This window comes from Ursus maritimus, unplaced genomic scaffold (assembly GCF_017311325.1).
Source record: "Ursus maritimus isolate PB19 unplaced genomic scaffold, ASM1731132v1 scaffold_33, whole genome shotgun sequence".
In the NCBI taxonomy this organism is placed as follows: domain Eukaryota; kingdom Metazoa; phylum Chordata; class Mammalia; order Carnivora; family Ursidae; genus Ursus; species Ursus maritimus.
The window spans coordinates 1,460,796-1,488,021 of record NW_024425897.1 but is presented as its reverse complement, the minus strand read 5'-3'; the positions used below and the strand labels follow the sequence as shown (position 1 = coordinate 1,488,021).

The 27,226-nt window shown below is 55.8% G+C and overlaps 1 protein-coding gene across 3 annotated transcripts; it reads right to left on the bottom strand.

Annotated features, from left to right (window-relative positions):
* Positions 1–1,601: 1,601 nt before the first annotated feature.
* TOP3B (DNA topoisomerase III beta) lies at positions 1,602–25,273 on the bottom strand. 3 transcript variants are annotated; one of them, XM_040619532.1, is made up of 18 exons: positions 25,159–25,273; positions 18,017–18,461; positions 16,757–16,888; positions 15,145–15,251; positions 14,441–14,515; positions 12,992–13,188; positions 12,359–12,515; positions 11,471–11,584; positions 9,885–9,975; positions 8,301–8,455; positions 8,049–8,154; positions 7,170–7,316; positions 6,850–7,023; positions 5,513–5,641; positions 4,862–5,011; positions 4,208–4,308; positions 3,217–3,418; positions 1,602–2,186 (listed from the first exon to the last, which is right to left on the bottom strand). In XM_040619532.1, exons 2-18 carry the CDS (start codon positions 18,084–18,086, stop codon positions 1,705–1,707), a joined length of 2,589 nt encoding a protein of 862 aa, XP_040475466.1. In that variant the 5' UTR covers positions 18,087–18,461; positions 25,159–25,273; the 3' UTR covers positions 1,602–1,704. The 3 variants fall into 3 exon arrangements, with proteins under 3 accessions (XP_040475466.1, XP_040475468.1, XP_040475467.1); XM_040619534.1 differs by having other exon boundaries at positions 18,017–18,199; positions 25,159–25,232; XM_040619533.1 differs by lacking the exon at positions 25,159–25,273 and having other exon boundaries at positions 18,017–18,199; positions 18,274–18,294.
* Between the last annotated feature and the right edge of the window lie 1,953 nt (positions 25,274–27,226).

Below are 27,226 nucleotides of genomic sequence, written 5' to 3'. Positions count from 1 at the left end.
TCAGCCTGAAGCTACGGACCTCCCTGACCTCAGGGTGGCAGTTGTAGTCCTAAGGAGCACGGCAGGCTGTCCCGGCTGGAGCGGGCCTCGTCTCTTCCTATCTTCCTTGCCCTTGCAGCCGCGCCGGAAGAGCTGTATGCCGTTGGATGATGCGAGATGAAGAGACCCAGAAGGTAGACTCCCGCTTTGAATGCCAAGGACATTCATACACAAGGGACAGTTGCAGAGAAAATGAATGATTAGCCCTGCTTGGGGCTGAAACTTCAGGTCAGAATCCTGGTAAGGAATAGGTAGTTTGGGTTTAAAGCCTAAGGTACAGTCTCTGCTCCCCTAAGTCCTTCTGGCCATCTACCTGGGCTGCCTCTGTGTGTGTGTGTGTGTGTGTGTGTGTGTGTGTATGTGTGTATCTCACAGCGGAATAGAGTTGGGTCACCTACCCACGGAGAAGGCCCTGGTTCCACTTGCTATGTGATGGGGTGGCAGAGTCACAGCCCTGTGCCAGGGACACCACCCACTAGCAGATGTGGCCTTGCCAGTGCCCCCAAGTCTGGTCCTAGTAAGAGGGGAAGGGGAAGGAACACAAGCATTCTGAGGGCACCCCTTCCCCTGAGACACCATCCCAGCAGCTTCCCGGGAGCCTGCCCTCAGGTCACGTCGTCACCTCCCTGGCTCACTGCATAGTTTCTTTGAACTTCTAGAGGGCTTTCACAGTGTTCCAGGGACACCCAGGTTGGTTTGCTGGGGCCTCCCAAAAGAGGGAGCCTGGAGGGTGCAGCGCCTGCTTGGAATGCTGGGTGGTCACAGGTTTACTGACGGAAGCTCTTCTCGGAGCCTCGTACGTTCCAGTGTGGACTGCGAACTTGCCACCCGGATAGCGAGTCCATGTGCAAAACGTCTCTGACCTGTCCCTCACAGAGGTGTGGCCCACACTGCTTGGAAAGCTGTTTTACCACCACCCCGTGGGGCCGGAGCGGTGGAGGGGTGCGGGAAGGACGGCAGGTGGAGCGCAGCCCACAGAGCGGTTTGGCTGATGGATTCTTTTCTAAATTGGGCACGCAGACAGCTTCAGTGTGGCTCCCTGTGGTTCGGCATGGCACCGCCGCCCAGCTCCTCCTAGGAAGTGGCCGGCCTGCCTGTCTGGGACAATAAGGGCTTGTGGGAGAACAGGAATCAGGACAGGCCCTGGGAGACTGCCAGGGTCGCACACACCACACACAGACCTGCTCAGAGCCGCCCTCTGGCCCCAAGCGGTGGGCTGCAAGGACGGCCAAGGTCCAGTGAGGACTTCTTTCAGCCCTGCCTCCTCCCACAGGCCTCCCTCCTATGACATCTGCCTGGGATGACAGGCAGTTGGGGCCTTCCTCTCTTTCTTGCCTTGCAGACATCGGGGATGCTACCGTGCTGTCCTACATGTACTGAAGTAAGATGTGAGCCTCGGACTGGGCTCAATCCCCCTTTCCATACTTGGTGGCCTCCCTACGGGCAGCACCGGGGTGTGGGCAGAGCAAGGGCACTCAGGTGATGTGTGCAGAATGAAGGGAGACCGGGAGGAGCAGGGAGGAGACGGGCAGGGAGGACTCCATAACCCTCTGGCACCAGTGTAAGGTCCCGAGCTGCTTGCTCTGGAGAAGACAAAATGCATTTTAATGATTTCCGTGGCCCACAGGACACCAGTGTGGTGCCTGGTGAGGGACGGTGGGGCCGTCATACAAAGTAGGCAGCCAGGGCTGACATCTTGTCCTTTGGCCGCCTGGTGCTGGGCTTCCCGGGGGGCCGCCGGCCTCGGGCCCGCCCTCGGCCCTGCCTCCTCCCTGGCCCACCACGGTGCATGGGGTGGCAGGAGGCCGCGTGCTTCAGCTCCACGAGCTCCTGGAAGATGGGGTCGCAGAAGACGCAGCCCGTGTGCTGTGTCTCGTCACCCGGGAGCGGCGACTTGGCCTTGTTGAAGTCCACGGCGAGCAGAGCAGCCTCGCAGGTGCTGCAGGTGTCGGCGGACACGCGCACACGGTAGGCGTTCTCGAAGCAGTGTGCCACCACATTGCACTTGTTGCAGGCCACCTTCCACTTGGGGCCCGAGGTGGGGTCCAGCACCAGCACGCCACTCTCGCATTCCACGCACTGGCCGATGCCCAGCATGCTCAGCGAGTGCTGGCAGGTGGGGTGCGTGCACTCATTGCAGCCCATGCCTGGCGGAGAGAGGGCGGCCCATGATGCGCACTCCCATCTCCCCCCAGGGACCTTCTCCCAGGGCCTCACGGTCCAGATCCCTCATCCTGCAGAAAGCGTTCCTCTCAGCCTTGCTCACCCTGGCTCTGGATTCTCCCACCGCCATTGCCCCTGCTTCTCTGCTTCTCTAAAAGCTCCTCAACCTTTGAGCGCCAGCCCCCCAATCATTTCCAGAAGGCCTTCCTGGTGGCCTCCAGCCAGGTTCATCCTCCCCTTCGCTTTGCTTCCACAGCTAATTCCCAGCAGCTCCAAGTGGCTCTTATGCCACTAGGTCACACGGGCCACCGGCTTCCCTGGAAGCCGCTGTAGGGCAGGAAGGGCCTCAGTGACTCCAGCAGCTCAATGCAGACCGTCCCTGTTGCTTGAGTCAGAAGGGGTGAATTGAGACCCCTGAGGGCTCCCCAGACCCCCAGGTGAACGTGGGTTGATGGCTCTGGCTGTGCCTCGTTCCCATCTATAGCATGGCGTGATGACACCCCAGGGGCTGGGTGGGGTATAAGGAGACAGCACAGCCAAGGGTGAGTGTGCTGGGCCCTGGGCCCCTCTAGACTCTCGGTCCCACCTGGACACATGCTCTCCTTTCTCTAGTAATAACCGTTAGGAGAGAGAACAGTGGTAGACGCTGACCTAGGGCACACCCCTTGCCAGGAGAGGTCCCCCAACCTGCTGCATCCTCTTGCTCACCCTAGCCCAGGAGGGGGCACGGCATGCCTACTGCCCAGGTCCCGAATGAGCTGACTATAGTTGCCTGCTCAATTCTGACTCGCACGGAGAGGGGCAGATGGCTGGGTCTGCCTCAGCAGTGCCCAAATCCACCCCAGGTCTCCTACCCCCATGCCAACATGGGGGCTGGGGCCAGGAAAGGGCCCCTCAGAGGCCAGCATGGTGTGGGGCAGGGGCAGGGCCAGAAGAGGTACCACAGACACCCAAGGGGCTAGGGCAGCCCCTGCTCTGGAGGGAGCGGCTGAGGCCCAGAGACACGGCACTCACCTTTCTTCATGTCTCGGAAGGGCGGGTGGTTGGAGCAATAGGGGCACAGTGGGTAGCTCTTGCCCCGAGAGCCCGATGACCACAGGACCAGCTCGAAGTCATCCAGTGGGCACCGGAGCTCCTTGTAGAGCTTGATGGTGCCATTCTGGGGGAGGGTGTAGGTCTCATCACAGTGCGAGCAGTGCAGGCGGCTCGGCTTGGCCTACAGTAGCACCAGGGAGGGGGCTTGGGGTCACCGAGGTCACCCAGCTCTCCTGCCCACCCTCACTCTCATGATACCAAAGTAACCGGTAACATGTAATACATGTTGCACGTAACACGTAATCTATAACATATGACACATTACACAGAATATGCAACATGTAACAAGTCATGCATAATACCTGATACAGAAAATGTAACATGTAATACATAATACATGATATATTATATACACAGCCTAATACATTGTTTATATAATACATAAGTACTATGTAATACATAACAGCAATGCATAATGCATAATACATATGTATACCTCCGGCAGAATACAGACATACAAATACACGTGTCATATGTAATACGTAACACATAACACACAATACGTAATGCATAACGTGGAACACGTTGCCAGGCAACGAGCTCTCAGGCAAGCACCCCTGGCCATGAGTCTCAGGACACTTACTGCACGTATGAAGAAAGGCAGTTCTAAACCCCCTGCGTGTATATGAATACCCAGGACAGCAAATAATGTGTTGTTAGGAAAAAACGGACAATGTGTTTCAGCGGCCTCACAGCTTCCGTGTTCCTGGGGCTAGGGGGACACTGTCGGTGTTTGTGGGCAAGACTGCAGTAGGCCTCTCACGCTTGTGTGACAACCCGGACCAAGACTATTATTCCTGTAGGACTGAAGATAAAGCAGAGGCCTCCAGAGGTGACAAGACTTGCTCGAGTCTGTGCACAGGGGTGCCAGAGGCCAGAAGGGGCGGCCACAGCCCTTCACCCCACTTACCTGAATGTACTTCATGAACCGGTGGCACTTCCCACAGCGGGACAGGGGCTTGCCCGTGGCCGCCAGGGGCGAAAAAGACACCTCCATCAGCTCGTCCATGCCTGAGGGCAAGCAGTGCAGGGAAGAGTCACATCCTCCCGGGGCCGGAAGCCCACCTCCACCTTGGACAGGCCGGTGGGGGGAGGCCACCATGAGTGGGCAAGGATCTGAGACGGTGAGTCTCTATCCCCGAGGGTGCAGGGGTCAGGGGAAGGCAGAGCAGCAGCCTCACTGGTCACCTGAGCTGGCTGCCTCGCACATGGTGGTAAGATGCCTGCTCTTTTGTTTAAGATTGTATTTATTTGACAGAGAGAGAGAAAGCATGAGCAGAGGGGGAAGAGTAAGGGGACAGGGAGAAGCAGGCTCCCTGCCGATACGGGACTGGATCCCAGGACCCTGGGATTATGACTTGAGCCAAAGGCAGAAGCTTAACTGACCGAGCCACCCAGGCACCAAGATGCGCACTTTTTAGCCCGATGACGATGACGGCCAGCAGTGAGACGCCACGGCCTCATTCTCCCAACGGAGCCCCAGAGCCTGGAGCCCAGATCTGGATGCTGGTCCCACACGGCCGTGGTGGCCCTGACCCAGGGGTAGGGAAGAGGTGGGCCTCACCGGCAATGGAGTCCACAAAGTAGTGGAACTTCCTCTTAAAGACGTCCAGTGTGTGGCCCAGGACCTGGCGGTAGTCGGCCTTGCCCTGGGCAATCAGATTCAGCTGCTTCTCGACCGCGCTGCGAATGGTGGGGAGCACCAGCTCTGCATCTGCAAGGGGGGTGGTGAGGTGCCACTGTGAGCACTTGCACCGAGGGGCTGTGGCCGCCCCCGCCAGCTCAGGCTGGAGTCCCGCGACCCCAGGCCTTTCCTGATCTCCTACCCAGAAAATCCTGTGTGGAGTGGCCAGGGACATTCTGTCTCTAGGACGGTGTCACAGTTCCTGGAAGTCCTTGGGCCAGGCCTGTGCTCCGCCATCTCCCCTGGTCCCCCTGAAACCTCTCAGGGACAGAGCAGACAGCTCTGGACCCCACCAGGAGCCAGTCTGTGGGGAGGAGCCCCTTGCACCTCTCCTTTTGGATCCTTTGCTCTTGTCCATTCATCCATCAACCACACAGAGCTCCTGCAGGGGCACGTCCTCAGGGGGCCCGGTGTAGCACCCTTGCAGTAGGAGTTGGGGCCCTGTGGCAGGGCCCTTCAGAGGGTGTGGGCTGACAAACGCAGCATCACAGCCCAGGCAGAAGCCAGGGAGCCACAGGCAGCCAGACTCACCGATCTTGTAGTAGCCGTGCACCAGGACGATGCCCAGGTTGGTGGGTCTGAGCCGGCGCCCACTCTCCACAGTGACGTAATTGCGCTGACAGATGTTGTTGATGTGCACGGGGATGCTGGCGTCTGTCCCTGAAACACACGCAGGTCCTGGGGTTCCTCAGCCTGCTCCTGTCACACTGTAGGGCTCCACGTCTGCCCACCACGTGGCCCCTGGTTTTTGGCCAACAGTGTGTGGGGCACTGCAGCATGTGTTTCGAGAATGGTCTTATGAATCCAAAAATGGCCCTCCCAGCCAGTGCTGGGTGTCTAATCCCCATCTACAGACACAGGGGCTCACAGAGCTTAAGGAATTCTGCCAACGTCACGGGAGCTCATTCTACCTGCCCCTCACACCTGGGAAATGTGAGCTCCTCGGCCTCTCCTGCCTCGATCCTGAGACACCCGTCCCTTCTAGAATCAGGGCTCGAGACCTCTGAACACAGAGGAACGTCCATGCTCCCTGCCAAATCGTCCCCTCTGAAACCTGCTCAGTATCGCCCACTTTCTGGCTCCTAGGTCCCTCATGATCCGTTTCTGGGGCAGCACCTCCCCTAGGGACTTCAGGGTCACCTGGCCCTGCCAGATGCTGCCTTTACTAATCTGCGTGCTGACGAGCCTCCTTAGACGGTGCTCAGAGCCCAAGGAGACCACTAAGGTACTGCACTTGAAGGACGATGCTGGGACTGGGATTGAACCCAGCGTACTCCCTGCTGTGCCCACTGCATTCTAGCCACTGTGGCAGCGCTCCCCTGCGGAGAGCCTCTTCACGCTGCCCTGGGGCTGTCTTGTTCAGAAGGTCGCAAGAGCCCTCTTCGCAGACACAAACTCCTTTTGGCCATGGGGTCTGGGGAGCCATAGCTGTCCTATCAATGGGGAAGGACAGAGGATGCTGGGGGAGTAGCACCCACACCCCACAGCATCCGGACCTGAGGACCCAGGGCAGGACTCACCGCAGGCACCCAGGCCCCTGGAAGAAGCAGGCTCAGCTCTCCAGCTGAGGCCGCCCCTGTCACCAGAACCCCAGCCTCAGGTGAGGCGTCACGGGTCACGACTGTTGGTGACAGAGCAGAAGCCCGGTACAGCAACCTGGACAGTCCGCGGCCCTCTAGAGCGACAGGCAGCTCCCAGCAGAGTGAACACTGCCTGGGGAGCTGGCCACACCCCGGGCCCCAGCTACCAGGTGCTGGGCACGGAGGGGTCACTGAGCAGCTCTGGAAGCACCGTCTGCTGGACCCCGGTCCTGGGCTGGGGACCCTCAGGCCTGGGGCCAGGGCAGGCGGGAGGGTGGGTGCACCCACCGATGCCGTGCTTCTCCATGAGCGTGATGAGCTCGGCCTCCGTCAGGTAGTCGGGCGGGCTCGTCTGCTTCTCCAGCATCTTCATCTCGCTCACGGGAAAGGTGTCTCCCCTCTGGCAGGTGGGCAGGCTCTCCTCCAGAGGCACGCTCTGCCAGGGCATGATCTCCGTGAAGCCTGGAGACACAGGGTGCTGCCACTCAGGGGCCCGTCCCAGGCAGCCCAGGCTCAAGACACCGGGCCTTCCTCCCCAGGTCGGATGGAGAACATTCCGTCTGTCTGGGGAGGTGTGGGAGGAGCCAAGCTGGGACCTGCAGTTTTACCTGGAGAGATGACGGTTTTCCCTGTGCAGGTGAAGTGCTCGGGCCCGATTCGGAAGGAAATGGTGCTCTGGAGGTACTTGCAGTCGTAGCTAACCGTGGCGATGAAGTGTCTGGTGATGTACTCATACAGCCGCCATGCCTCGCTCCCTGCAACAGGCACGGAAGCCGGTCACTGGCCGGGGCCTGGCTCCGAGGACCCCCAGCGCTCTCACTCAGGCAGCAGGGCCCTGGCTGTCGGCATGGGATGCCAGGGCTGGCCCGCACCGAAGCTCGAGAGAGGAGGAGGAAACACACAGGAAGGGAAAGTGAGTCTCCTGGCCATGGTGGTTCCTTCACAGCTTCGGCTCCCACCTCCCACCCCTGCTTTTGGATGGGACTGCTCTTCAGGGCCTGGCTGGTCCGCAGCTACTGACTTGCCACCATCACTTCAAACTTGGGCTGTGCACAGAGGCTCCCGTCTCTACCGGTACAGTTCTCCCCTTCCCTGCCTCCTCCCATGACACAGGCCGCCAGCACCGCCTTGGTAGGCTGGGCCCTAGCACTCCCTGTCTTGGCGCTGTCCTGTTCCATCCTTGTCCGTCTGTCTCACCCTCCCGCTCCCGCCTCCTGCGAGCAGCCACCTGCACCCCGCACTCAGGAGCGCCACCACACACCTGCCGCCACTTCACTCCTGTCCTGGCTCACCGCAACGGAACGCAACTTCCAGGTGACCCCTCTGCCACAGTCAGGGGTAGGTGGGGGAGGGAGGGAGCCCCCATTGCCAATGGGGCCTAACACTGTCCAAAGGTGCCATGTGACGGTAGCTTCCCACCCAGAAGCTTGGAGAGTGTGTGTGTGTGTGTGTGTGTGTGTGTGTGTGTTGCAGGGAGTGCCCAATACCTAATTCGGCCTCTGTGGCAGACCTCATGGGGGTGATGGGGGGATGGTCGCCAGCGTCGTGGCCTTTCCGTGGCCGGTTGATACCTTCTGCTAACAAGCGCTTTACCTGAGGGAGAGAAGACAAGGCGGTGTGAGTCTGGGCACAGCCGTCCTCCCACAGGGAGGGAGCCAGTGCCAGTTCTGGGTTTGGCCGAAGTGCCTGGGCTGGGTCCCAAGATCCTGGCAACAAGTGTGCCCAGTGGCTCTGCTCACCGTGTCGGCCCAGTAGGGGTGGTTGGCCTGCTGCCGCAGAGGGCCCTTCAGGTCAAAGTTCTCGGGGTAGTGGGTGGTCTCAGTCCGCGGGTAGCTGATGTAGCCTTGCGTGTAGAGCCGCTCGGCGGTCTGCATGGCATGCTGTGGCCCCATGCCTGCGAGAGGGGGCAGGCTCTGCTGGACCAGAATGCCAGGGATGGCCAGGGTCCTGCACATGGGCCTGGGCACTCAGGCTCCCCACCAAAGGTGGCCAGGGCCTCCTGGTAGGTGAGGAAGGTTCTGAGTGGGTGCCACAAGTGCACGGAGCTGCTGGCCAGGCACCCGTGTCTGGGCAGCATTCTCCAAGGCTGAGGTCCTGAACCTGTGAAGGTGGACCCAGGACAGGGATGCTCTACAGTGTCACCCTCACGACATCGGCTATGCTGATTAAATGTGGCCTGAAGAGTGCCGATCTTGCACACTCTGGCCATGGAGCGCGTGGGGTCTGCCTCAGGGTCACCTGATGTCCCTCTATGACAACAGAATTAGCACAGGCCACCCCTTCTGAGCCCCTTGGGTTCTGTCTTCATGGCACCCCAGGACCACTGAGGGATGGCTTGTCCTCCTGCTTCTCCCTGACCAGCAGAGGCTGGCGGTCACTCAGTGTCACTGTTGCCCTCTGAGGATACCCGAAGGTGCCACTCTGCGAGGACACTGCCCAGCTTCCCCAGGCCGCAGAGGCCACCAACGCCTTGAAGCCAACAGCTGTCAGAGAAGGCTGACTTTCCAGTCCCAACACCTCACTACCACGGAAACAAGGCTCAGAGAGGTTACGCCAACACTGGTCACACTCGCCCTGCAGGACACAGGCCTGGAGCAGCAACCTCCGACTCTTGGCCTCTCTCCCCACACCAGGGAAGGCGCTCTGGGGTGCGGATGGCAGGATGCCCCTCTCGGGTACTGGCAGTCATTGCCCCTGCTCCTGTGAGGATGCACCATTTCAATCATTTCATCCTCAGAACAACCAACGCCCAGAGATGGTCACGATGGTCACCCCATGTTCCTGTGAGGCAACTGAGGCTCCAGGACAAGAAAGAAAGTAGCCAAGCTGAGATTGGACCAGAATTTGGGTCCAGAGCTGGACCTCCATGGTCTAACGCCTCTGAGGGGACTCCACTGAGCCAGTGACACAGGAGGGCTTGCCTGCAGGGGGTCCCTGACCATGGCCTTCCTAGTGTTCAGCCCGGGCAGTGGCTGCACAGATGTCTGATAATACAAAATGGTCTGAGTTTTCCCCACACAAATTCCAAGAAGCTGGTGAATGTTAAGCAATAATCTTCTGAAGAGGGGTCCACTCGTGTGTTTGTTAGTTTGTTATTGGTTATTTTCACTCTGGAATTTAAGAGACATGAACTCGGCATGAGGCTCACAGGACACTGCAGGTGGGCTGTTCCCTGACACAGGTGAGCGTGAGGGAGAATGCCGGCACAGGTGAGAGCATCAGCACGGCCCTGCACCCCCAGGCGCTGCCCGGGCCCTGAACGGCTCACTGCGGGCCTGTCCTAAGAAGTCTTTTGTGGGCTTTAGAGGAACGCCCCTACATACCCAGAGAAGAGCTAGCCACTCGCAGCATCTCCACAGTGTTCAGGGCGAGGGGCCTCTGCTTGGCCTTCTCTTTCCTGCTTGTGGCCTCCACCTAGAGGACAGAACAGATTCAGGGATTCGGGGCAGCAGGGGGAAAGATGCCATAACAGAGAATCCGGATATGTGGGCAAAGGGTCTGGTTTCATTCATTTGGTCTCCCTGCTTCTCGATTTCACTCTTCACAGTGGTCTTAAGACTTGAATATTTATTTAGGGCCAGGAAGGGAAAAAGAAAAAAAATCCTTTTCTAGAGAATTCCTAGGGAAAAAGAAAACTTGGAAGAATGGCAAAGAACCAGGAGAAAGGGTTGCAAACTCAAAATCCTCCAAGAGCCAGTGGTGGCCAGGCCACGGGGATGGCAGGTGAAGCCTGGGCCAGACCACGGAGCGCAGGCCCACCTCAGGGACAGCCACCTGCCCCTCGCTGCACCCAAGCACTCCCACCAGGGCTTACTGGTGTTGCTCCATCTTCCAGGTTGTCAACAAAAACTGCAAATCAGGACTTTTATGTGAAATCTTGTAATTTTCCAGTGTTGGTAACTATTCTGAAATATTTGTAAACACCATGCAGTTTAAATAAAATACGGGTTAACTTCAAACTCTCGGCTGAAGGCTGTGAGCTGTCTGTCTTGCCTGTGGCAAAAACAATCCAAACAACTCAGTTCTGATGCCTTGCCCCTCCCAATCCCATGGAGACTGGCGACGGGGCAGGGCAGTGCCTTCTGAATTCCAGACGGACAAATGTGGGGGCAAATTTAGGCCCAAATGGGTGTGCGCTGCAGGGGAGGCTGGGATCACCATGGGCGAGATCTGGAGATGGTGGCGAGGGGTCTCTTGAACATGACTGAGGATAAAAGTATGAAGCAGCTTTGGAGAAAGTTCTGGAAGCCTGAGTCAACTGCATGGCCGAGCAGAGGGCACCCAAGAAAAGCTTGAAAAGGACAAGAGGAGGCAACTGCAGGAGGCCAGGCCACGCCTCCACGACTCTGGTAGCTGGTAAGGCTGCGAGCCGCTGTGATAGTGTTAGAACTGCCTCCACCCTGAGTAGCCAGCCCCTTGCCAAGTGGCATCACCCTGTTCCTAACAGCCAAGCACATGACCCTCAAATTCATACGAACCCTGAGTATGAAACAGAATACCATAAGCCATGAAAGCTGACCGAGGTTGGGATATCCCATGCTAGCTGTGCGACCCTGGGCAGGTTCACTGACGTGCACACAGGTCCCTCTGGAGTTGTTAGCGTTCAATATTATAGAAAAGGGACATCTGTGTGAAATGGAGTCCTGCCAAAAGGAGAGAATGCCCCTGGGGTCACGTGGAAAGGGGCTGGCAGGGGGTGGATGCAGGGCAGTGCCTGGTACACAGGAGGGGAGCAGCACACTGCAGTGATGGCGAGCATCAGTGACCGTTCTTTTTTGCAAAACACGTCTGCTTCCAAAAAGGAGACAAAGATGGGACCCTAGGTCACAAGCTGCTCTTCCAGCCAGAGGAACCTAAAGGCCTACTCTACCCAGAGCAAACGTGACAGATGTGGGCAGGGCAGGCCCACCTGGGCTTCCTTCTCCAGCTTTGTCATGTTTAAAAACATCTGTGCGATCTCCCGATCGAACACTCGCACTCGGTCCCAGTCCAAAAGAAGAGATCTGTCTTTATCCACATTAACCTGCAGGAAAAAGGATAAAAGGAGAAGATGGGAAAGAAAACATCCAGGTGAGCACACTGCCAGGGAAGAGAATTGAGGTAGATGAAGCCGCTCCTTGTCTGGGAGGAAAATGGTCCCATCCCTAAGGCCTCATGGCCATACCTGTACAGGTGTGTGCAGGGGCACAGATACGCAGGCTGAGACCCAGCCCCGCCCCAAGGGAAGGCTGCTCTGATTCTAGGCCTCTCCCCTGAGATTAGGCAGGTGGTCTCACAAGGGGAGTCCAAAGCCGAGGCTTCTGTGTCCTTAAGGAGTGTGGGAATCTCCACCTCAAACGCCATCCCTGCCAAGCCTCTAACATCTGGCCAGCACAAGGTGTGGCCCTTCCAGGGGCCCCCAGCCCTACGTCACCAGATCAGCTCTGTAGTATGTTTTAAATCTTACAACCAGCTTACGTGGAAGATTTTATTTGGAAAAAGGGTTCTATGGCTTCAAAAAGTTTGAAGTCAGTGGCCTATGGCCCTCAGTCCAGACCTTGGACCTGACCATCACAGCTGACAGCTCTGAGGCGTGACCTCCCCTGCCCACACTGCCAAAGCTGACTTCATTCCTGCTTCTCTAAATTCAAAGCATCCAGGCCTATGAAGGCTGGGGCACTCCGCAGACCGCTCTGGCCTCCCTCTTCTGTGCCCTTGGCCTGGGGGGCTAGCAGGGCTACGATGCTGATGGCAAACCCTCAGAGTCCCCAGCCTGAACCTGGAGTGACCCAGCATGCATAGGGAAGGGAAAGCAAACCTTGGCCTGCAGCACCCAGTAGGTCTCCGGTTTGAAGGACTGGATTTTATCATGTCTCTCCACGCAGAAGCCCAGGGTAGGGGTTTGACATGGCCCAAACGAGATGAGGGAGCTGTCTAGATTGCCGTATTTTCCCTGGAAGTACTTAGTTTGAAACCTACAAGGAGGCACGGGGCAGAGAAAGATATTCTGGTCATGGATTCACTCAAGACACCATCATTAAGCAGCCATGTGAGTCGAGCATGGGGCCAGCTGGTGGTGGCGCCGTGCTCAGAAGACAGGGGACAGGGTGAGGACACGCTCGGCGAGGGGCCCGGGGAGGGTGTGTGTGGGTAGAGAGGAATCGTGCGTGTGCAGCACGCGTGGCATGGAAGGTAAGGGAGAAGAGTAGAGGTTCCACCCCCCCTGGGGCGGGGAAACCCTTCTATTCCGTTCCATCCCCCCCACCCCCTCCTCAAGACCCCCACAGTGCAGACGAACACCCTGTTCATCATGTGGGGCCCCGTGTGGTCTCCATCAGCTAGATCGCTTCCTCCACAGAACGCTGACGCTGGCCTAGCGCTAAGCAGGCCCAGGGCGGCCCATGGGGACCATCGAGGCAGGCGCTCTGGCCAAAGGGCGGACAGCCGGCACCTGGTGAACGCGCAGCCGATGCGCAGGTCCAGCTCCTGCCTGGCGTCCACCGACAGCGCCTCGTTGTGGTCGGGCTCGCCCAGGCGCGCCATGGCGGCGCAGATGTCCGTGTCCGTGATGGAGCTGAACCTGGCCCGGAACACTGTCTTTTCGCCACCGTGGGTCGGATTCATGACAGGCAGCACGGCGTCTAGGACCTGGGGGAGGCGGCCCGGCGGTCACCCACCTCGGGGGTCTGTGCCTTGCCTGTGAGGCACAGCTCCTCTCCCTCCCCCTCCTGCCAGACCCTCCTCCGTCCCCTTCCCGGTCCAGAAGTTCCAGTCTCTCCACAGCACTCCTGCTACATGGCTTCTTTTCCTTCCACTGACACACCTGCTCCAACACCCCCCTCCCTTCCTACCACCCTTTCTCTCACCTTCTGCTTTCACCCCCGCAGAACCAGGAAATGCTAATGCCACGGACGATGCAAGGGAGCTCAGTCACGAAATCCACCCCGCTTGACCCATTTCCCTTCCTTCTAGAGGGCAGAGTGCCAGGAGGGGTGGGTGGAACTTTTAGAGACTGAAGAAAAGGGAAGGGTAGAATGAGGAGGAAAAGGCGAAGGGCAGGAGCGGGGAGGGCACGGGCACTCCCAAGGTGGGAGCTCGGGGCGAGAGCACAGCGTGGGGCCTGGAGCCAGACTAAGAAGGCTGTGCCGTGAGAGGGGAGTCACGCTGGAGCCTGGCCATGCAGCTTCTTTACGGGAAAGAGGTGCCTTCATTTCTGAGGGGAGAAAGCCCCATAAGCTTCCACCCCCAGAAGCGAAGCCCCCCCAGGGGAGGAGCAGCCCTGCAGGGGAGGGGCCAGGAGAGGAGCATCTGGGCAGGGACAAAGCGAGATCATGTTTACTGAGGGTGCTACGCTGGGACATAGGAAGCATTTCCTGAGACCCCAGGTGTGCCAGGCCCCAGGTGAGAGCTGGGGGTGCAGAGGCAGGAGGGTAAGTGGCACCAGAGGACACTTGCGGTCAGGACCCGCGCGAGGGTGCCACGGCTGCAGCCGAGGCAGGTGCGAGGACATCCTGGGTGGGGAGAGGATGAGGATCAGAGGTGAGAAAAGGAGTGAGGAACGCAGCCGAGCGGCAACCAGCCTTGGCTGAAGGTCCCTGAGAGGTGCCCAGTAGGCTGGGATGCTGACAACCAACCCTCTCCCATCCACCTAGAAAATTCTGCCCTTTCTGTTTGCTCACACAGTGCACCCTAGCAGGGGAAGTAACACCCTTCACCCCTACCCTTGGTAGAGTCCACACATTGGAAAGTGTCTACGCAATTTCCCAAGTACAGGAGGGAAAAAACAGGCATTTCTAAGGCAATGGAGCGGATTCCTGGCTGCAGCCCCCGGAATGGGGTGACTGCGAGTACAGTGGGCGGGCAGGCCGGAAGTGAGGACCACAGTGGGCCCCCCTCTCACCTCAAAGCAGATGTTCTCCCCCTCCTTGTCGCAGTCCAGCCACAGCACGATGTAGTCGCAGCCTTTGCCCTCCACCTGCCACACAGCACACAGCGACTGATACCTCCGTGGCCTGGCCCGCAGTGCCCACCCACACTGCTCCCCCTGGCCCCTGAGCACCGCGGAGCAGGACGGGCGCCCAGAGCAGGGCCTGGCCTGAGCACAGGTGCTAGCCGCACTCAGGCCGCATGTGCTACTCAGAGAACTTCGCTCAGAACTTAGTTTCTTGGCCACACAAAGGTTATAAAGGCAGTATGATATTAACCCCAAAAAATGCTCAGGAAGAGGGCTGGAATGAAATAAGCCTAAAGGTTAATGGTGGTTGTCTTAGGTAGTATGATTATAGATAATTTTTTCTTCCTTCTACTTTCTAATATTTTCCATAATATGTATGCATTTGTCTGAAACTAAAAAAAACTACCACCACCACCACCAAACAATTTAAAAAGCAGAATTTCTGCTCTCCAGGGCTGAGTGACAGGGCTGCCCAGGTGGGCCAGTGGATGGTTCTAAAGCGAGGAACAGGCCTGAAAGGTGCCTCATGGGTCAGCAGGGGGCGCTCACAGAAAGGGCTGGAAGGCCAGCCCTGGGCTTCCAGCAAAGGCCTCTGGGTTCTTGAAAGGGGAGCCCGGGCAGGTGCCGGTGCTCTAGCCCGCCCCACACACCTGCAGAAACTTCACCATGTTCAGCTTGGGGTTAGCTTCCTTCTTCTCTGTCGGGGCTTGGCTGAACAGCTCTGCGGGGTCCACCTTGTCCCATTTGTTGTACTTTCCTACAAGTCATAGCCACAGTGACATCTGAATCACACTTCTTGGCTCACGGGGCTTGACCTCTGCAGTGGTCATAACCCCAGGAGGAGAGGGAGGCTTGGAGAACAATTTGCCCAGGACAGCCTCCAGAACTGGAGGCAGAGCCAGGCCTTCGTTCCTCTGGGCCACTGAGGTGACACCACACCGTGGCCACCCACAGGAGCCACCCCTGGGCAGGGCTGCGGCTCCAGCCTCACTTCAGGACATGCCCTGTGGCCGGAAGCACCATTCCTAGGCTGGCTCACTTGGCCACAGCACCACTCATACTTCTGCCTTCTCGCCCAGCCTGAGTTTCTGTAACTCTCCCCCCACCCGGCATGTGACCGCGCACAGGACAGGCGCTCAGGTGATCCCGTGGGGAATCAATCTTTTGAGCTTCACGACTGGTACATCCACCTACTTCTCCACTCAGGGCTCAGTGCTTGCACGCTGAGCCCTCTTTCTTTTAGTCCCCATTTCCTGCAGCCTAGGAGAATGGGGTCAGACAGAGTCAAGTTCAAATCCCAGCTCCCCGCCTGCTGGCTGGTGATAAAACTCAAGAGTCCAAATGCTTGGCCACACAACTGAATCAATGTCATTGTTGTCACTGAGCAGCAACAAGTGTTGAGACTTTGCTGTGTGCTAAGCTCTCTACTGTCACTGTCACACTGAGTCCTCAAACAATCCTGGGAAGTGGATAACACTGCTGGAAGACCCACTTCACCATGTGGGACAGAAACTCATAGAGGGGGGTGCCTGGGTGCTCAGTCATTAAGCATCTGCCTTCAGCTCGGGTCATGATCCCAGGGTCCTGGGATCGAGCCCCACATCGGGCTCCCTGCTCAGCAGGGAGCCTGCTTCTCCCTCACCCTCTCCCACTCCATCTGCTTGTGTTCCCTCTCTCACTGTGTCTCTGTCAAATAAATAAAATCTTAAAAAAAAAAAGAAAAAAGAAACTCATAGAGGCCCCGGTCCCTCCCATGAGCCTCTGGAGCAGGGGTCAGAACCTCAGCCGGGCTCTTGTCAACCATGGGGCTTTGCACCTGACTTTGTTGGGTCACTCAAGCTGGCTCTTCCAAGGTGACAGATAGCAAAGATACAAGGATGACAATGACGGCCACCGAATGACCACAGGGCAACAGTCACATTCAGCAGGAACCACCTCCCAAACGGCTGCATGGGCCAGGAACCCCTGAGGTGGGCAGCCACCACCTCCAGGACGCACAGGAAGGCGCACAGGGCATGCAGTGACTAAGGGGTATCTCTGGGATGGGGACCCAAGGGGCACTGAGCTCCAAAACCTGGATTCTGGACACCTCACCCAGGGACTCCGGGGCACCTCTCCGTGATCTGCTGGCCTCAGGACTCACAGGTTCTGCACAAGCTTCTCTGCCTGGAGCCCTCCCCTGGCTCCAACTAGACCCATGGCAGCACTTTGCAAGGCTTCCCTCAGCAGGATGAGGGGGTGGGCAGGGGCTTGGGGGCTCACCCAGGAAGTCCAAGGTCATCACGTGACCGCAGACAGACGTCATCTTGAAGCGGACGGGCTGGCCGGCGAAGGTCCCGCTGTACTCGTGCACTGAGCACGTTCCGTTCAGCCCTTTGTGTGAGGACATGTTTCCTGCAGGGGCGAAGTACAGTGACGGCTGCTCCACTGCGGCGGCCCCGGGCCAGACGCTGCCTCTCGGAGGGCCAGAGCACCCCCTCCCCAGAGCAGTCAGTGCGCACGTCCCCAGGCCACTGCGGGTAACTGAGCGCTACGAGACGTCCTGGTTCTCAGGGGAAACGCCGTTCGCTGCTAACCAACCAGCGTGGTGTGCTCGCCACGCAGACCCTGGGTCGGCTGAAGGCCAGGAGCGCCCTCTCTGAACACTCTCAAGAGCAGACACTCTTGGGCCCTTCCTCTGCATTTCTGCCTCGCGTCTTTCCAACTTCACTTGAAGGCCTCTGGGGGCCTCCTCATTATCAAGTCCCACGGCTTCTCATACTCCCCGCTGACAGCCCCTCGGCTAAACTGTCTTAGCCTCTGGGGACGGGGCACTTCTCAGCTCTCCCCTTCCCTTCAGAGAGAGGCCAGCCCGCTGTCCCAGCCAAGGGGAGGTCACAGTGGGCATGTGCCATTTCTAGGTTCCCAGCACCCAGGCCCCCTTCCTATCTGGAGGGAATTCAGAGACAGGAAGGGAAGCAGCACCCCACCCCCCTGCCCCAGTGGCCAGAGCGGGGCTCGTGCCTTGGTGTCTCAGGACAGCCATAGACAAGGGTCAGCCTGGTGGCTACTCTCGAGTGATGTGAGGCACACAGGCTGCAGTTGTAGTGGTTGAGGGCAGTGGCAAGGGTCCTGGGGTGACAGTGTCCATGGCAAGGCCTCAGATGTAGACTGGGGGCTAAGATCAGGCTCAGACTTAGACCAGGGTGGGCTCTTGGCTCTGTCTTCTTCCTTCCAGTGAATTCTCTGTGTAAGTTACTAGGGCTGATTACTGCTTATGACCAACAAGCTGACAGGCACTGTGTTCTTACAGTGGCTGGCCTGGTGCCAGGCTGTGAACTGGGCCTGTACCTTTTGGGAGTCCCAGCCCTGGCCCGCACTGGCCATGGCAGTAAACACATCCCACAGTGACTAAGACGGAGGGGCTGCATTAACGCCCGCTGTCGTGAACCACGTGAACTCCAGAGGGCTGGGTCACCGTTTGGAAAAAGAAAGAGACGACCATGCTTACAGATCCCCCCCGCCGAGGTCTGCCCTCCCTACCTCGAGAGAGGATTTTAGCAATGGACTGGGCCAAGGATGGCTTCTCTGCAACCATGAGCACAGTCTTCATCTTGTCTTAAAGCTGCCAGGGGCTTCGGCCCTTCACACTCCAGCTTCAGAGAGATGGCAAGGAAGTTCAGAAACTGCTCTTCTGCGGCTCAACACTACTGTCAACGCTGACTCCTGAAGAGAAGAAAAGACACACCAAAAACAGAAACGCTTCTAATGGAACCTCTACCACTGAGAAGGAAACTCACTTTAAAAAATGAAAAACAGGGGCAGCTGGGTGGTGCAGTTGGTTCAGCGTCAGACTCTTGGTTTCAGCTTGGGTCTGATCTAAGGCTGTGAGATCGAGCCCCTCGTTGGTCTCCACACTCAGTGGGGAGTCTGCTTGGGTTTCTCTCTCCGTCTCTGACCCTGTCCCCGGCTCGCACGTGCTTTCTCTCTAGAATAGATAAACATATCTTTAAGAAAAAACCCAAAAAACAAGTAAACACAATTTCTTTGGGGCGCCTGGGTGGCTCAGTCGGTTAAGCACCCAACTCTTGATCTCAGCTGAGGTCTTGATCTCAGGGTTGTGAATTCAAGCCCTGTGTTGGGCTCCACGGTGGGCATGGAGCCTACTTAAAACAAAAATGGGGGGCGCCTGGGTAGCGCAGTCGTTAAGCGTCTGCCTTCAGCTCAGGGCGTGATCCCGGCGTTCCGGGATCGAGTCCCACATCAGGCTCCTCCACTGGGAGCCTGCTTCTTCCTCTCCCACTCCCCTGCTGTGTTCCCTCTCTCGCTGGCTGTCTCTCTGTCACATAAATAAATAAAATCTTAAAAAAAAAAAAATAAAAAAAAAAAACAAAAATGGGGTGCCTGGCTGGCTCAGTCAGTTAAATGGCTGCCTTTGGCTCAGGTCATGATCTCAAGGTCCTGGGATCAAGCCCCATGTCAGGCTCCCTGCTCAGCGGGGAGTCGGCTTCCCCTCTCCCTCTGCCCCCCGCTTGCACTTTTTCTGTCTCTCTCAAACAAATAAATAAAATCTTTAAAACAAAACAAAACAAAGTAAACAACAACAAAAACTCAAACCCCCAAAATAGGGGCGCTTGGCTGGCTCAGTCAGTAAAGCATGTGACTCTTGATCTCGGAGTTGTGAGTTCAAGCCCCACACCGGGTGTAGAGTTTACTTAAATAACAAACACTGAACCTGAGGGAAGAAAAAAAGGTTAGGGAAACTTGAAGACATTGGACAAACCAGGGCAATGGAACAGGCTTAGAGATGAACACCTTACGAATTTGGGTTCCTTTGGGAGAAGCTGATGTGGTTCCATGACCTCAGGTCAGTCCTGTCACCAAATCCACGCTAGGAAGACTTTGGGGCCTTTGGATCCGGACCGATAGGCTGGGGTAGGGCAGATGGCTGGCCTCCTCCCAGGGCACGGTTCTGTTGGCCCCCCAGAGCTGAGAGCAGCATCTCCACCTCAGCTGAGAACCGGGACGCTGTGGGACACTTTCTAATTTTTGTTAAGATTTATTTATTTATTTGAGAGAGAAAGAGTGCACAAGTAGGGGAGGGGCAGAGGGAGAGAGAGAGAGAGAAGCAGACTCCCTGCTGAGCAGGGATTCCCAGCACCCTGAGATCATAACTCAAGCCGAAATCAAGAGCCGTCAGACACTCAACTGCCTGAGTCACCCAGGCACCCCGCCTGGGACATTTTATAAAATGCCATGTTCTCCAGATTCTTCTGATCCAAAACTAGGCCTGAGACCCACTGGCCTGGGAATCCAGACCCCAGCAGAACTCAACAGCCCTTTTCCAATCTACTTTCCTGCCTGCCCCACGCAACCTCTAGCATTGCAGACTGTGCTCTGGCCAGTTCAACTGGACACCATTGCCTAAAGTCAGACGTATTCTCAAGCCTCTGTTCCCTCGCGTGGAATGTACCGCCAAGACCAGAGGATGCAGCTCGACTGTCTGAAGGCCCGGCTCTAGTGCTAACTGTTGTTTAAAGAGCTCTCCCAGGGGCGCCTGGGTGGTGCAGTCGTTAAGCGTCTGCCCGGCTCAGGGTGTGATCCCGGCATTCTGGGATCGAGCCCCACATCAGGCTTCTCCGCTGGGAGCCTGCTTCTTCCTCTCCCACTCCCCCTGGTTGTGTTCCCTCTCTCGCTGGCTGTCTTCCTGTGTCAAATAAATAAATAAAATCTTAAAAATAAATACAAATAAAGAGCTCTCCCAGAACCCGCTGGCAGGACGAAGCGCTTCCTGCTGCCCCCCACCCATTACAAGGGGCTGTGCACCCCGCCACGGGTAGTTACTGTCTCATCTCCCTAACAGCACATGAGCGGCCTGAGGTCTGGATCACTGTTGGCGACTGTGACAGCTGGTTCCAAGACTGCTATAGGACATTTAATTCCTGCTGGCTAAATGAAAGAAACAACGAGCCCTTTCTGTCTTTCTGATCATTTTACATATGGCCTTGACATTGACAAATATGACACTGTATTAAAAAAACAACAACACGACTTCTACTGAGACAACTGGGCAAACTTCTGGGGAGGGGGATTAAAGCTAGACTCCTACTTTATCATTTCCACCAAAACAGATTCCAGATCTAGCAGAAATTAAGCAAAAAGATGAAACTAGAAAAATACTAGAAGAAAACATAAACTTTGGTATGAAAAGAAGACGACACCTAAGGATTTCAGAAGCTCAGAAACACACCTCTTCTTGTTTAAAAGCATTTGCCTTCCTTTTCTGTGGACGGTCTATTCACATTTTTTACCCTTTTTCTCCCCAGCCGAACTGTTTTCTTATTTTTAGCAATTGTTTACATAATGAGGAAATCAGCCTTTTGCGATATGATGGCCAACAACACCCATCACGGCAAATTAGAAGTAAAACGAGCTTGTGCTTGTCTCAGGAGCAAGGATCACAGGGTGAGCACATACATGGACGAGGGTCTGCTGACAGGCAAACTCGAATGTAGGTGGTGGAAGTCCAACCGGAACGACCAATACGTGAAGCACTTTGACAATGTCTCTCAAAACTACAGGTGCACATCCCCAGCAATCCCACCGCTGGGAAGGAATCCAAGCATCCCACCGTTACTTACTGAGCACCTACTCCATGCTCAATGCATGTCGCTGGGTGCCACGTGCGGTGAAGCAGAGCCGGGGAGGGACTGGCAGGGCTGAGCCCTGCAGTGTCCGGGGGAAGTCCAGGGAAGGTTGGGGCACGGCGGGGAGGGCGGCTTCAGACTTCGGGTTTGCTCTGAGGGAACTGGGAGGTAGCGCAGGAGCAGGATGACCTGACTTCAAGTGTTCGAGGGAGCCCTCTGGCTGCTCCAAGAAGGGAGTCCCTGGACCCCCGCGCAGCAGTGGTGGAGGTGCCGAGGGAAACTTGGGGTCTGGGCAGATTCCGAAGGCAGAGCCAAGGACTGGGAACGGGAAGTGAGGACAGTGGAGAATGACTGCAGGGCTTCTGGCCTAGGCAGCTACAGGATGGGATTCCCATTTGCTGAGATGGGAACCGGGAGGAAGGAGCAGCTCGGGACGAAGATACGGATGCTGCGTCCGGTGTGTTAAATGTGAGCTGCCTGCTAGGCAGCCAGCTGGGCCACGGAGGAGGTGGCGGCACGTGGCAGCGTGTGGAGCGGGAAAGGAGCCCAGGCTGGGGGTCCGGGAAGGCTACAGATACCTGCAGGCCGGGTGAGGTACAGGCCGGGTGAGGTGATCGTGGAGACCTGACCCTGGGGTCTCAAGACTTGCAGGTGCCAGATGACCCTGAGGGGCGCTGTTTCGTGCAATGAGTGCTAGCGGTAAAAGCCTGGGTGGGGGGACCTCAAGAAGGCCTGGAAGGAGGGGAGAGGGAACAGTGGGCTTTTTCATCTTAAGATGGAAGAAACGCCAGCACGTTTGTCTGACGACAGAACTAGTCGAGCAGAGAGGGAAAAGAAAAGATGCAGGAGGTGAGGAGGGAACTGCTGGAGTGATGTATCTGCGTGGATGAGGGGTGGGAAGCCGTGGTGGTCCCTGGCCAGAAGGAAGGCCACTCTTCTCTCAGGGCAAGTGTAAACACTGAGGCCAGGAGGCGGCGCTGGGGGCAGGCTGACAGCAGGCAGACAGCTAGATCAAGCAGGGATAGGGTCTGCCAGGGCAGTATGAGGGACAGAGAGGGGCTGGGGTTGAGGTGAATGATTCTCTAAGATGGGTAAGGAGGAGGGGAGGACGTGGGAGCGTCCAAAAACTGTAGGTGCCAGAGTGGAGAGCAGGAGTCAAAGAAAAAAAAAAAGGCCAGAAGGCAAGGTGCCTGGCAGAGCTCAAGCAGTGCTGTGGGGCCTGAATGGGGCGGGGGATGAGGCCGCAGGGGAAGAGGAGGCTGTGGAAGCAAGCAGTGGGCGCTGGCAAGACTGTCCGCGTGGACACTGGCTTCCCAAGGCAGGACACAGCGGCACCTGTGATGAAACACGCCGCTGGAGAGCTCCCTGCAGCATCAGCGTTCATAATCAAAGGTTAGAAACAATCTAGGGGACGTCAACAGGGCGTTGTTAAATCAAAGTACAGTGTACCGTGGAACACCAAGCGGCAAGTAGAAAGCAGTGCATCTGCTCGGTCAATACTAGTAGGTATCGGGTTTCAGAGAAATGACATGAAGAGAGTCAAGTGTGTGACTGTACGGAGCCCCGCCGCCTGTGGATGCAACCAGCTGGGGGCAGGGCTGGGGGCAGGGTCTGGACGCTGGGGCTGGGGGGCCTCCTGCTAACCATACTCCCTCTCGCACCTGTTACATTTAGTGCAGTGGACACATATGACTGGTCAATAAGAACTAAGAAGTCAAAGTACAGACAAGGGGCGCCTGGGTGGCTCAGTCAGTTAAGTGGCTGACTTTGACTCAGGTCACGACCTCTGGATGTTGGGATCAAGCCCCTCATCGGGCTCTGTGCTCAGCAGGAAGTCTGCCTGGGATTCTCTCTCCCGCTCTCTCTGCTTCCATGAGCTCTCTCTCTCTCCACCCACCCCCAATAATAATAATAATTTCTCCTGCAAAGTAAATGATAAGAATACTTTTAGCTGTCTAAATTTTAAAAACGGACTTTACATCTGAGTACTGCAAACACTTCTCAATGTCCTTTTCCCCTGTGGTGTCAAAGTTTCTAGTTTTAGATTTCTAGTATTCCTCTTCATACCTAAGGATCCTAAACACTTTTTCAGTAAAGAATTAACAGATTCTTCTCTAAAGATCCCTTTAGAGAGAAATGTTTTGCCCTAGCATCTTCAAGGGGAGTATGTCATTTATCCAGCGCTAGGGATACAACCGTACAAAGGCACGCCAGCATCCGTCCTGATTTCAGATCACCTGTCCGTGTGTCAGACTAGCCGCTGCTCCACACTGATACGTGTAGGTCTCTAGCAGCTCTGTCTCTAGTTCAACAGTTTATATTTCAGCTCTGCCTGAGTACTTTGTAATGATCTGAGTATCCCTGACTAGGAAAGAAATTCAACTTCCTTTAAGGATTCAGGATCATGGAATCCTGGGAAAGGGACCCTGGTGATGATCCGGTACGGCCACCTCAAGGGAGAACTAACTAAGACTCAGAGAAAGAGGTTTTCCTGGGAAAATCTTACCTGGGAAGTTTGCTGAGCTGTGGTTGAAACTCCTGTGTCCTTACCAGGTACTTTTTAAAAAAATTTTTCATTTAACTCCATCAGGTTCTACCTCTTAAAAGAATTCCGCAGTCTTAACTGTGATTAATTTCCTGTGATTATCTTGGGGCCTCTCCATTTTTCCATTAAGGCACACTTGAATTTCAAAAGGGAAGTCAATGAGGAGAATAAAAGCTGAAAGCGATGGTTTGCAAACTTTGATCATACCATCATTATACCATATACCATCTTAAAACCCTTTTGCTCGGCCAACGTCATTACTCACTTAAGTTTTTCCTTTTTAAAAAATGCTTAAATGTATATTTTTTTAAAAGGGAAATTTTATAGCCTTTAGGCCCTGAAAACCTTTAATCAATGGTCAGAACCAGGTTCTTTCCGTAACCTACATGGTTAATCAAATTTGACCTTGTTTCCTACTGAAGCTGAGTCTGAAGCTTGTTCTCTTATTTCAAAAGGGGAGTTCAGCAGTGTTAAGGGAGTTAGCACCCCAAACTAGAACTGTAAGTGGTGGGCCCAAAGTGACGGTCAGCTCTCACCAGCAATACCACCAATGGTGTGGGGCCTTTGGGACAGTACATAAAGTCCTTTCCTGTCAGTCTCACGAACAACTGAACTTAGCGAGGGAGTGGAGGCCTAGCAGTGGTCCAAACAGCATTTAGAGCCCTAGGATCTCCCACCTTAGTAACTTAACCCAATACCCACAGCTTCAGGAAAAGCGGGAAAGAGAGCTCCTCCCAGGTAGGCAAGCAATTGCTATAAACTGCTACTTTGTTTAATCTTGCCTACCGCTCTGTAAGGCTGGACTTGTAATTTTTTTTAACCATGAGTAAACTGAGGTTCAGAACAATTCAGACTAGTGTCAGGTGACCTTTGCCAAGGCTTTAGGGATCCCAGGGCTAAATGGCCATCAAGCCCACGGTGGACTGACTTCTCCGGGCTGAATTCTCCACGTCCTGTTCCCAAAGGCTGAGTGATAGAGAGGCAAGATAACGCCATCGTCTTCCCTTTCACCTGCCGAGAAATTACTGCGCCTGGATTCCAAGTAATTTGTTCACAAAAGGACCCTCCTTCATTTCCAACAACAATCAGAGAAACACACCAGGGTGCCCTCAAGACTGGGCCAGGGCCATGGGGGCCGTGAGTGGCCCCGACCGCTGCACTACCTCCCGGAACCTCAGTTTCCCTACCTGTGACAACTGATCGAGACAACAGACCGCACCCAAAGAACTGCAGGGCGGTTCGATGAAGGGCGGTATTAACTGTAGCGCCTATTCCTTCCAGGCACCGGACTAAGCGCTGGCCCAACATCACCTCCCTGAACCCCCACTGCAAGCCCCGAGGCGGAGGGTGTAACGCCGCCGGAAAAGAGGCGACGAGAATATGCACAAAGCCGGATCCTTTCCCATGCCCCGGGACTGGGGACGCCCCCGGCGCCAGGCCAGCATTCGGGAAACGTGCCCACTTCCCGGAGTCGCCCGCCGCTCGCCGCTCACCCGCAGGCCCACCGCGGCTCCCGCCTGCGCTCCCGCTTCAGCTTTCACTCGGTGTAGGGGGCTCGGCAACCTCTACTTCCGGGTCCGGCCGCTGCTGGCGTCCCCTCGTCTGCCCGCCGGCGTGCGCACAGCCGCGTCCGCGGGTTCCGCGGTTGGCGCGTACCGGGAGCATGGCCTCCAGCCGGCCCTACCTCGGCGCGGTTGGCTGGGCTCCCCAACCTTCCACCCAGGCCCCTCCTCGCAGCGGCCCTGGAGGCGCGGAGCGAGAGGTCCCAAACTTCCATCCTGACCCCTCCCCGCGGCCTCTCCAAGAGCCTCCACCTTATTCTTCTCCGCCATCGGGGAAGCAAGAACGACATTTTATAACGATTATAAAAACTGGATGATAAACATGAAAATATATATGCTAATAATTAAAATAATTAAAACTGAAGATATGTGTATAGCAGGCTTCTTTCAATGCTATGAGCGTTTGTAGAATGAATGAATGAACTGTGTAAAATATATCTGGAAGATGAATTGGGCAATAAAAGCATTTGTGTGTGTGTGTTAAAGCATTAGGATTATGGAAGTTTAAAATAATTTTCATGACCTTATTTAAATATCTCTTAAATAATAGTATACACTTATTTCCCTTGCTCCCTGTAGACACTTTCCCCAACCTACCTTTTTTGGAATAGGAGCCCTGATAGATGCTCTGGAAAAAGAAAAGTTTTATGGTCACATTAAGGTTGGGAAATGACAAAAATTAAAAGTGACAGTGAGATTCATTTTCAAAACAGAACTGATTCCCAAACCCACTCCTTGGCAAGGTCTCTATCTCCAAAATGGCAGCTTCATCTCTCTGGTTGCTCAAGCCCCGTGCCTTGAAAGCATGCTGGATTCCTCTCTTTTTCTCACTTGTGACCCATCTGAAAATCCTACCATCCCTGTCTTCAAAGTATGTTTGAGATCCAATCAATCCTCCCTGCTTCCACTGCCACCATCCTGATCCAAGCCCTGTCTCCTTCCTGGTACCCTGGACTCCGCCCTTGCGCCCTACAGTCTGTTTTCCACACTGTTATGGCAGTGTCAGGTCTAAGATTGGGTCTAAGGGGTGAAACCAGTTGGTAGAGAGGCAACACCAGAGCCCCTGGCTCTTTCAATCCAGTTTGGGTTCATTCTGCGCGCTGGGAGATAGAACCTGTGGCCTGGACCCAGCAGGGGGCGCTGAGTGGTCAGCTCTGGGGACTCTGGAGAGTGTGTTCTGGTCAGAGCTGAGGAACAGCAGCTGCCCTCTGCTCTTGGCCAGGAGAGCCCTGCAGCTGAGTCCTCCGCACAGATCTCCCAGGGAACTGTGGGTCAGGCCTTCCTGTGGACCCTTAGGTTGACAAATGACCCAGATTCGGAAGAACCTTTGACCTTCCTTCCTTCCTGCACAGGTGCCTGGTAGTGGTGGATGGAATCCCAGAGCGCTCCTGGCTCTTTCTTCTCTCTCGCTGGGCATAGGCTGGGCCATGGTCCCAATAATACTGTTAATAGTTAACACTCACCCAGTACTTACTCATTCTAGGCAACTTTCTATTATTAGTGCGCTTAATGCTCATTACGACAATGATTAATATCATTATTATCCTTATTTTACATATAAAGAAACAGGTCACACAGATGTAAATGGCAGAGCCAGCTCTCAAGATGAGGCACCCAGGTTCCAGAAACCAAGTTCTCAACCACTGGCTGCAGGGCTTCTCACTGCTTTCTCATTCTCTTTATCTTTTCAGGCTTCAGGCCCAGTCTGTGCTGACTCAGCCGGCCTCAGTGGAGGAGTCCCTGAGACACATGGTTACCATATCCTGCACAGGAAGTGGCAGCAACATTGTGGAATGTATCTTACACTGCCCCAGCAACTGCCAGGTCCCCAAAGTCCTCACCCACAAGAACAACAGTCAGCCCTTAGGATTCCTGACCCGTTCTCTGGCTCCAAGTTGGGCACCATGGCCCCCCTGACTGTTGCTGGGCTCCAGGCTGAGGACAAATCTAGTTATTACTGTCACTCTTATGACACCTCAGTTAAGCCTGTGTGGCTCAG